This window comes from Pelodiscus sinensis, unplaced genomic scaffold, assembly GCF_049634645.1.
Source record: "Pelodiscus sinensis isolate JC-2024 unplaced genomic scaffold, ASM4963464v1 ctg65, whole genome shotgun sequence".
Lineage (NCBI taxonomy): Eukaryota > Metazoa > Chordata > Testudines > Trionychidae > Pelodiscus > Pelodiscus sinensis.
In genome coordinates this window covers 278,482-288,848 of record NW_027465825.1, presented here as the reverse complement: position 1 = coordinate 288,848, position 10,367 = coordinate 278,482, and the positions used below count along the sequence as shown (strand labels likewise).

The 10,367-nt window shown below is 59.3% G+C and overlaps 1 protein-coding gene across 1 annotated transcript in view; it reads left to right on the top strand.

The window, feature by feature from the left end:
* Positions 1-3,774: 3,774 nt before the first annotated feature.
* Positions 3,775-10,367, top strand: part of TIE1 (tyrosine kinase with immunoglobulin like and EGF like domains 1) — a 78,286-nt gene continuing 71,693 nt past the window's right edge. Inside the window, exons 1-2 of the mRNA XM_075914584.1 lie at positions 3,775-4,758; positions 5,672-5,959. Of these exons, the coding sequence (XP_075770699.1) occupies positions 4,677-4,758; positions 5,672-5,959 (370 nt within the window). The 5' untranslated portion in view covers positions 3,775-4,676. The remainder of the gene's footprint in view (positions 4,759-5,671; positions 5,960-10,367) is intronic.

Here is a 10,367-nt window from a genome sequence, read left to right as displayed (position 1 = left end):
TGAGCAAAGAGCCTGATTGTTTTTCAGGCACATGTCTGCTGTTGTACACAAGGCCCGTCTCCCTCCAGAGTCCTTGTGCTCTAAACAGAGCGTATATTGGATGCACTGATCCATCGCTGAGCGGCGCTCATGCCTGCGCACTGGTAGCAAGTGGAGTCTGAGCTCCTTCCCAGGACATTGTGAAGAACTGGCAATGGGGCAGCAGAGCCTGGGGCTGCTGTAATCACTCCATGGGTGCTGGCTTCCCCTGAGTGCCGTGTCAATAGTCGGAAACAATGAATGGATTTCCTGTTCCTGTGCATGTTTCCTTTAGATTTTTACCAGGATACCCTACAGGTTAAGGACAAACTAAAACACTCAGTTCATTAGCAGCATTTTCACGGAGACAGTATTAGGGTTCACATGGATCCAGTTCAGAGTTTGATGGGTAGCAACAGATTGTGTAATTGACCACTGGAGCCTGATGGTGCTTTCCTGTAGATAAGCCGTAGCACATGGGGTTAACCCCCAGCACACAGTCCCTTTTCTGGGAGTCACTTCATGGTTTGTGTGTGTGGGCGGGAGTGAATTTGCATTCCTGGACATAAGACCAGGCTGTCTTGCTGCACCCTCATATTTTTATGGAAATAAGTTTTAAATATGATTCTGAAGAAGTAGGCTGTGCCCATGGAAGTTCATGACACCATCTAAGTGTTTTGTTGGTCTATAAGGTGCTATTAGACTATTTGTTGTTTCATAATTTGAATGTGTTATGCAAATTGGGCTATGCAACCTATCCTAGGAGAGCTTATGATCCCCTGAATGTGTATATTTGATTTGTGTGCTTGTATCATTCCTGTATATGAAGTTAGAATTACGAAGTATAGGTCCATTTATATATACAGATGTCTTGTTGAAGGCCATTAGCAGTATTCAGGGAACTTAATGGCCCAGTGCTCAAGACTGTGGAAAACATCTGCTGTTAGGATGGGTCATCAGTCCTTTGTTTCAAGCTTTAGTTCATAACAAAGATCCTCCAGAGGTGAAAAGCAGGGTTGAAGACAACATGGAGGAAGCTCCAGGGTCCTTTTTATATACTTGGCCCATTGTTCTTGGCTGTAAAAGTCTATCCTAAGCTGGAGTTAGTCACACGAGCGAGTCACTAGTCCACGCAGGACTCAGTTCTTTACAGGTGAGCGTCAGTGCTCCAGTGCTGGTCTGAATGTTGACAGAAAAACTCTTCAGAGGTGGATTGGCACCCACCAAGGCCCATTACCAGTCAAGTGTTGCTGTTGACTTGACTACCAGCCTTTTCACAATAGCAGACATCTAAAATATGGATATATAGTCAATACTTGAATTCTAGGTACGAAAATGTTACAGAGATGTGAATAGTATAAACAGAACCAGTGACTCTCAAGCTTTTGATACACACCTCACTTGGCCCGCGGTGCAAACATGTAACAGTGATTTCAACAATGAACTGTATGGTCACAGTGGAAAAGGATCATGTCACCAGTGTGTGGGGCACTGCACAAAGTGAGCTGAGCTGTTGGCTGTGTACCAAGGCCTCTTAGACTCAGAGACAGTAAAGCCAGGAGGGACTATCGTGGCTGTCTAGGTCTGACCTCCTGCACAGTGCACCACCCAGAACCTCGCCCACCCACTCCTGTATCAGACCTGTAGCCTCTGCCTGATCTAAATTGTGAGTTAAAGACTTAATTTTACAGAGAATCTACCATTTGCACCCGTTTACGCTTGCAAGTGCTTGTCCCATGCTGCAGGGAGCCCAAGTCTCTGCCAATCTGACCTGGGGAAATTCCTTCCCTGCCCCACATGCGGTGGTCAGTTAGACCCTGAGCAGGTTGGCCAGACCCACCAGCCAGACAGCGGGGAAAAGATTCCCCAGGACCCCCCATGGGCTGTGGGAGACATTGCTGCTAGCAGTCAGGTCACTGCAGGCAGCTTGCTCACAGCACCCCCGCAGACACGCCATCAAGTTTAGGTTTTTAGCCTTCCGTGTGTGATTGAAGTTTGTGAAATCCGGCCGGGGGAGCAGGCTGGAAACCAGTGAAGGGAGCTGGGCTTTCTGTTGCCAACCAAGTTTCCCAGTTGTCCCGTTTCTACTGTTCTCTCCTCAGCACCCCACTCTCCTGATCCCGGGCCAGCTCTTAGTCGCACACAATGAAAGCACGTCTAAGTCTCCCTCCGCAGGCTCCCCACTAAGCCGCTCTGTCTCCAGCAGGAGAGAACGAGGCTGGACCCTTTCCCCACTGGCTCTTGGGTACAGATGGGCCATGGCATTCTGCTCACTGCAGTACCTAATGCTGCTCAGAGCAAGTCCAGGCCAGCTGGCTGTGTCCCTGTGCCCCCTCTACACTCGCTTTCCCCACTGCCACCGTCCCGCCAGCACATGCCAGCCTTCCCTTACGCTCTCTCTGTGGCCAGAGCAGGCAGCCTGCACTGAGCTGGGGTGGTACTCCTGGTACATGAAAGTCGTGTGTGGGTCCTGCAGCTTAGCAGGCCTGGGATGGAAGTTTCCATCCCTGCTGTACCCAGCTTGGCATGGTGTGGGACCCTGCAAGCCCAAACAGCAGCTGGGCTCTATCTGCTCTAACCCGGGCCTTGAGCTGGGAAACCACTGAGCAGTAAACAAGTCTGACCTCGGTCTCCGCCCATAAGAGTGCTAAGAATGGCGCTGGGCCAGGTATGTGCACACCCGGTAAACAGCTGTAGCATAAGATCCCTGGGAGTCTCGACGGGGACCTAGACCTCAAAGCGTGTCCTGAATCCCCCAGCTGGAGCCATGTGCACTGTGGCCGGGTGCGAGGGGACCGGGACGGGACTCCCCGCAGATCTAAACGGGCGTGAGCATTTCCAAGTGCGATGCTCTGCCTGTGCTGCTTTGTGTCACTGCAGTAGCCGTGTAACCATCTGGCAATGTGATAGCAGTGACGTAGGGAGATTAATAAGAGCAACAATCTATCCCTAATTGACTCTGTCTTGAAGCGAACCCACAGCCCTGTTGTGCCTGCCCTGGGAGTTGCACCCCCACCCTATGAGAACTGGTGTGTGATCTTCCCTCCCCCAGCTTAGCCTGTCCCAGAGAGCTCTTCCCACAAACATTACTCACTTGGGGCCCTCCCCAGTTCCTCTGGCACCAACAGCCTTCCTGGCCGGATGCGTCTGCTTGGGACTCCAGGCGTGAGGCGGGGGCAGTCTGGCTCCAGCATGAGCCTGCCCAGAGGAGGAGCCAGGCAATGTCACTGCTGGGAATGGGAACTGGGAGAGAGGGAAGGACCCCTCGGCAGTTGGATGGTTCAATCTAGGGCAAGGATAGGCAACCAAGACTACTGGGTGGGCTGCATGAGTGGCCCTTTATCTCGGGGGGCTGCATGACCAGCGGTGGTCAAGCTCCTGCCCATGGCCCACTGGGGTCCCAGCTGCGGCTTGCCATGCCCCCCCTCTCTGCCTCTCACACGGGAGCCTTGCATGTCCTACGCATCCTCCCTCCCCGACCGGCACTAGGGTGCCTGGTGTCCAGTTCTGAACTGGACGGTCCAGTATTTGAGCTTTCTGTTCGGGAAACAAATGGAGAAAATAGAAATGTCCGGTTTTTCTAAATCAGATGGAATGTCGATTGTGATGTCATGTCAAGTGTGTCTGGTATTTTTGTTGAAACCATCTGGCAACTCTACCCAGCATGGTCAGAGCCCCATGAATCCTCTGAGTCACACTTTGTCCCCACTCCTCCCGTGCCCTGCCAGAGCTGCAAACAGCTGATTCTGGCACTCCGAAAGGGCTGGGAAGGAGGAGGAGGAGAAAGTCTGGGGCTCCAGTGCGCGAGGGCTGTGTGGGAAGGTGGCAGACGGGGGCCCATGGGCCGCAGGTGGCACTCCAGTGGGCCGCACGTGGCCTGCAGACCACCCATTGCCCACCACTGGTCTAGGTACCACCAGAGTCCTTCAACCTGCGAGCTGGGTCCCTCCTCCCTAGTCCTGGTGTGTGAGCCCCGCGCATTTCCCCTTCGTGGTAGGCGCTAGGACTGCTCTTTGCCAATGGACATTCTCTACTGAGCCTGCTAAGTTCTCCTGTTTGCTGTTTGTCACGACCATGGCCTGCTGCTCTCTGAGGGGCATCGCTTTGCAGTACCAGCAGTTCTCTGTCAGCAGAACACTTACAAGCTTGCGGTTTGGAGGTCACCAGCCAGATATCCCCCACCCCCATTTTGCCCCAGGGAGACTCCGTATCCATGCACCAGCCCCTGGTCACCTCTCGATGTGGGTGTGGATGGAGATGACACGCGACTGGAGAAGGAGGTTGGAGCCCAGGAACATGCTTGGAGAATTCTGATTCTCCAGCCAGATCAGCAGCCTGGGCCAGACGTGGGTCACCTCTGCTCCCAGAGACTTTCTGCTTTTGCTGTGTCCAGCTCACGCTGGGATCTGCTTGTGAGGAGCCCAGCCCCCAGCATCCTGCTGCGATTCCCAAGCCGAGTGCCTGGGCAGAGTGTTTTCCACTCGGGCGAGAGGAAGCCGCTCTCTCGCGCTGTCTCTGGCAGGAGCAGCACCGTTTCCTTCCTGGACTTCCACCCCATCGCTGGGACGGGAACTAAAAACCAAAGGGAACCTGCCAGGCAGTGGCCGTCACAGCAGCCAGCTCGGGCTCTCTCCAAGCAGCATGTCTGGGCTTTCCTGATGCTGGGCAGACTTGGGACACGCTTCGGGGCCATGAGATTCCAGGCAGTGTGTCTTCTTTTCCTCCTCCTGCACCGGACAGGTATATTTACCCCCGCTCCCCCCGCATGGCTCCCCAAAGGACTCCTGGGCTTGTCGGGCACACAGCCAGGCTGCTCACTTTCCACAGCTGCTGGGCCGGTCCCTTCAGGACAGGCTGGGAATGGTGGTGTGGCACTGGCACCCAGGTCAGGGGCTGCATGGTCAGAGAAATGGGGCTGAAAGGGCAGCGAGGAAAATTATTCCAACTGGGCCTCCCATGGTGTGAACAGCTAGAAAGGGGCAGCGAGCAGCACAGCTCCCAAACCAGCCAGCTGAGCTCTGGGACGGGCCAGGAGATTCCCTGCCCCTCTCTGCCTCACCCTCTGATGGGACCCCTCAGCAGATCCTGGAGAGTGGGACAAGGGCCTTGGGCTAAAGGGGAGCTCTGAGAACCCTGCCCCACTGGTGCCTCCAGCCAGGGCATGAGCCACAGGCATGGCAAGTCTGGGACACCAGGGCTGGAGGCAGGGACAGGCCCTTCTGGGGGGAAAAGCAGAGATCTTATGGCTTGATCACAGGGCTTGTAACAGCAGCTGCCACAGCTCTGCACACCCGGCGGCGCAGCCGGGGCCCTCCACAGAGATCTGCAGTCCAAAGAGAGAGGGGAAGGCTGGGGCAGGGAACAGCCGGGGGCCCACTGGCTCTGCCCTACACAGGGCTCCTCCCTTGCTCATAGTTCTCTGGACTTTACTCTCCACATCTCTAACTCGCTGGGCCTGCCGTGCTCGCTCGCAGGGGCCAGGCCTAGCCATGCAGCCAGGGCAGATGGTGACAGCGTTCTGGGACTGACTTGCGGGTTCAAGGCTGAGAGACAGGGCATGCTGAGGCCCCGGAAAGCCATAGGCCTGTGTCCTGCAGAGCTGTATCTGGGCTGGGCCTCCTCTCCCGCTCACTCCCCCTCCTCTCTCCCGCAGCCGCCATTCTGGACATCACTCTGGTGGCCAATGTGCAGAGTCCGTCCCACGCCAGCTTCTACCTCTCCTGCGTGATGGGCGAGCGAGAGGGAGGCCAGCTGCAGATCCAGAGGGACAATAAGATCGTGATGACTCACCCCCACAGCAGGTTCCAGAACTACAGGAATCGCAGCAATGAGGTGCAGGCCAGAGGCTTTTCGAAGACGGATGTGATGGGCATTTTGTACTGCCTGGGAAAGACCCAGACGGAGCAGGCCAGGGTGGTCTATGTGCATAACAACCGCAATGGTAAGTGGCTGCCCCAAGCGGTCCCTAGGCCTGCAGCCTGGCGATGGCCGTACCCCCAGCTGAGGCTGTTTGCACTCACAGGCCAGAGAAAGGTCCTGGAGCAGCTGAACTACTGATGGGCCTGGGCTGAGGGCAGAGCTTGCAGTGACCAGGCCAAACCTCGGTATGTGGGTGTGGGCGTCTGGCTCCGTCTGGTGGAAAGCCCAGAGCTACTGGGCCACAGAAAATGGCCCTGAACAGCTAGAAAAGGGGCAGGGGATGGCATGGCTGTGGCAAAGGAGCCTCGGTGAATTCCCCCATTGCCAGGGCTCTAGGGACGTGTCCCCTGCTGAGCTCTCGAGGGGCGGGGCCAGGCTCACCGACGGGGGCATTTGCCTCAGAGCTGGCTATTGGAAAGGGCCTGGCGCTCCCGATGGCTGCTACTGCAGAAGCTACAGCAGCCAGTGGCTACCGGAGCACCGTGCTGTACACTCTACGCAATGCTCCTAGCCCCGCCCCCTCTGCCTGAGGCCCCGCCCCTCACCCCCTCAGCCACCACTGTGTCCAGGACCGGGCTCAGGCTGGGACACACAAGCTGCTCCACTTTGTGTTGGCAGCCAAGGGCGGGTCCCATTTCTCTCGGGAGCAGCTCGGTCTGTTCTAAGCAGAGTCGTTCCCCGGCTGGGGGGCTGCTCCCGACCCACGGGTCACAGCCCGGCCTGTACGATTTGCTGTCCTGTCACAGAGCAGGAGGCAAGAAATTGCCCACAACGCTGACAATCTGAGGGACTCAGAAGGCCAGCAGCAGTTGAGTCCAGGGATAGCTACCCACCTCGTTAGGGCACATCGGAGGGAAGCCAGTGAGTGCTGTGGAAAACCAGCCAGGTTTAAATAGTGAGCAAGTCCAGCAGAGAGAGGAGCTGGAGGGAGGCTCCAGGAAAGGCGGGAAGCTCAGTGCAGGAAGAGGCAGTGAAAGGAGGAAACCCAGGAAACTGCCACAATATCCTAGAGACGGCAGGGAGTGGAAGGCTGCAGAGTAGTTGGGGACGAGTTCTCCAGGCTGGCAGGGGCCCCAGGAGAGGCCCCGCACCAAGCAGGGAGCAATGCCCCAGAGCCACAGGGGGCTGTTTCTGTAAAAGACATTTTGGCCATGACTCTGGTCAGTGGTGACCCGAGAAAGGGGGGGACTGAAGACTCTGAGCTGGCTGGAAGCCATATGACCTGGCCAGAAAACCAGTCCACAGCCACGGTGACTGTCTGCGGGGGCCCCGGCCCAGCCAGGAGTGGCTAGACCAGTGTTTCTTATACGTTTTAAGACCGAGGAACACCAAACAATCTTTTTTGTTTATGAGGAACACCAAAGATTTTTTGTTGAGCCAAAAAAAAAAAAGGTTGGGGGGAAAGTTATTGACAAATAAAAAGGGTCGCCTACCCCTTGAACTCTGTTGTTCTCCACGGCACACCTCCGACCGCCTCACGACACGCCTCCCACTGCCTTGCGGCACGCCTCCCGCCGCCTTGCGGCACACCTCCCACCACCTCGCGGCACACCTCCGACCACCTCACGGCACGCCTCCCACTGCCTCGCGGCACACCTCCCACCACCTCGCAGCACACCTCCCACCACCTCGCAGCACACCTCTGACCACCTCGCGGCACACCTCTGACCACCTCGCGGCACACCTCCCGCCACCTCACGGCACGCCTCCCGCCGCCTTGCGGCACACCTCCGACCACCTCGCAGCACACCTTCCACCGCCTCGCGGCACACCTCCGACCGCCTCGCGGCACACCTCCGGCCACCTCGCGGCACACCTCCCACCACCTCGCGGCACACCTCTGACCACCTCGCGGCACACCTCTGACCACCTCGCGGCACACCTCCCGCCACCTCACGGCACGCCTCCCGCCGCCTTGCGGCACACCTCCGACCACCTCGCAGCACACCTCCCACCACCTCGCGGCACACCTCCGACCACCTCACGACACGCCACCCACTGCCTCACGACACGCCTCCCGCCGCCTTGCGGCACACCTCCGACCTCCTCGCAGCACACCTCCCACCACCTCGCGGCACACCTCCGACCACCTCGCAGCACACCTCCCACCACCTCGCGGCACACCTCCGACCACCTCACGACACGCCTCCCACTGCCTCGCGGCACGCCTCCCGCCGCCTTGCGGCACACCTCCCACCACCTCGCAGCACACCTCCCACCACCTCGCGACACACCTCTGACCACCTCGCGGCACACCTCCCGCCACCTCACGGCACGCCTCCCGCCGCCTTGCGGCACACCTCCGACCACCTCGCAGCACACCTCCCACCACCTCGCGGCACACCTCTGACCACCTCGCGGCACACCTCTGACCGCCTCGCGGCACACCTCCCGCCACCTCACGGCACGCCTCCCGCCACCTCACGGCACACCTCCGACCGCCTCGCGGCACACCTCCCACCACCTCGCAGCACACCTCCCACCACCTCGCGGCACACCTCTGACCACCTCGCGGAACACCTCCCGCCACCTCACGGCACGCCTCCCGCCGCCTTGCGGCACACCTCCGACCGCCTCGCGGCACACCTCCGACCGCCTCGCGGCACACCTCCGGCCACCTCTCGGCACACCTACGACCGCCTCGCGGCACACCTCCCACCGCCTCGCGGCACACCTCCGCCACCTCGCGGCACACCTCCGGCCACCTCACGGCACACCTCCGACCGCCTCGCGGCACGCCTCCCGCCGCCTCGCGGCACGCCTCCCGCCGCCTCGCGGCACACCTCCGACCGCCTTGCGGCACACCTCTGCCTTCTCGCAGCACACCTCCCACCGCCTCGCGGCACACCTCCGCCGCCTCGCGGCACACCGCTGTGCTGCGGAACACAGCTTAAGAAACACTGGGCTAGACTGTGCCTGGCCATGAGGGGACTGAACAAGGACTCCCAGCCATTCAGCTGAGTGGTGGCTGGTTGCAGTAGCTGGAACCAAGCCGAGGCCCCAGGAGCGCAGCCCAGTCTGAGAGGACAGGCCTAGACAGCTGCACACGGGCTCTTAGCTGGGGCCTCTATTGGTCAGGAGGCTGTGTGCGGAGGGAAGATCCTGGGGGGAATCAGACCTGTCACTCCACATGAGCCTGCTGAGAGGAGACCAAGTCCCAGGACAGGGACCTGGGGACAGGGAACTAGCAGCTCTGCAGGCAGATGCTATTGGCAACCGGCTCTGCAATCAGCAACAAGCTGGAGTCTTATGCTGGGCCCAGCAGCATGTTGTGAAACAGACACGCAGGGTCTGTCTACTCAGCAAAGAAAAATCACCTCAGGCTCGGCCTGCAGCGCTGCTCCGTTGCTCTGCAGACGTGCAGGCTCGGCCCGGGGCCCTCCACTCACACAGCCACTGAGCCCAGACGCCTACACAGCAGCAAGCTGAGCAAGATTCACCAGCTGTGTAGGGTGGCACAGCCCCGCTGCAGGATGTGTCACAGCGGGGTGGACAGGCGCTCACGCCCAGCGCTCTCCTGGTCAGGGGGCTCAGGAACTGGAAAAATGGCCTGTAAAATATCACACGTAGGAAACTGGTACCTCTCAGCATTCACTGTGAGCAACTGCCCAGGCACGGCGCGGGGGAGAGGGGTACGGGCACTGGCAGTGTGTGTGTGAGTCACCCCCCAGGCACGGTGCAGGGGAGATGGGTACGGGCACTGGCAGTGTGTGTGTGAGTCACCCCCCAGGCACGGCGCAGGGGAGATGGGTACGGACACTGGCAGTGTGTGTGTGAGTCACCCCCCAGGCACGGCATAGGGGAGATGGGTACGGGCACTGGCAGTGTGTGTGTGAGTCACCCTCCAGGCACGGCACAGGGGAGATGGGTACGGGCACTGGCAGTGTGTGTGTGAGTCACCCCCCAGACACGTCGCGGGGGAGATGGATACGGGCACTGGCAGTGTGTGTGTGAGTCACCCCCCAGGCACGGCGCAGGGGAGATGGGTACGGGCACTGGCAGTGTGTGTGTGAGTCACCCCCCAGGCACGGCGCAGGGGAGATGGGTACGGGCACTGGCAGTGTGTGTGAGAGTCACCCCCCAGGCACGGCGCAGGGGAGATGGGTACGGGCACTGGCAGTGTGTGTGTGTGTCACCCCCCAGGCACGGTGCAGGGGAGATGAGTATGGGCACTGGCAGTGTGTGTGTGAGTCACCCCCCAGGCACGGTGCAGGGGAGATGGGTATGGGCACTGGCAGTGTGTGTGTGTCACCCCCAGGCACGGCGCAGGGGAGATGGGTACGGACACTGGCAGTGTGTGTGTGAGTCACCCCCCAGGCACGGCATAGGGGAGATGGGTACGGACACTGGCAGTGTGTGTGTGAATCACCCCCCAGGCACGGCATAGGGGAGATGGGTACGGGCACTGGCAGTGTGTGTGTGAGTCACCC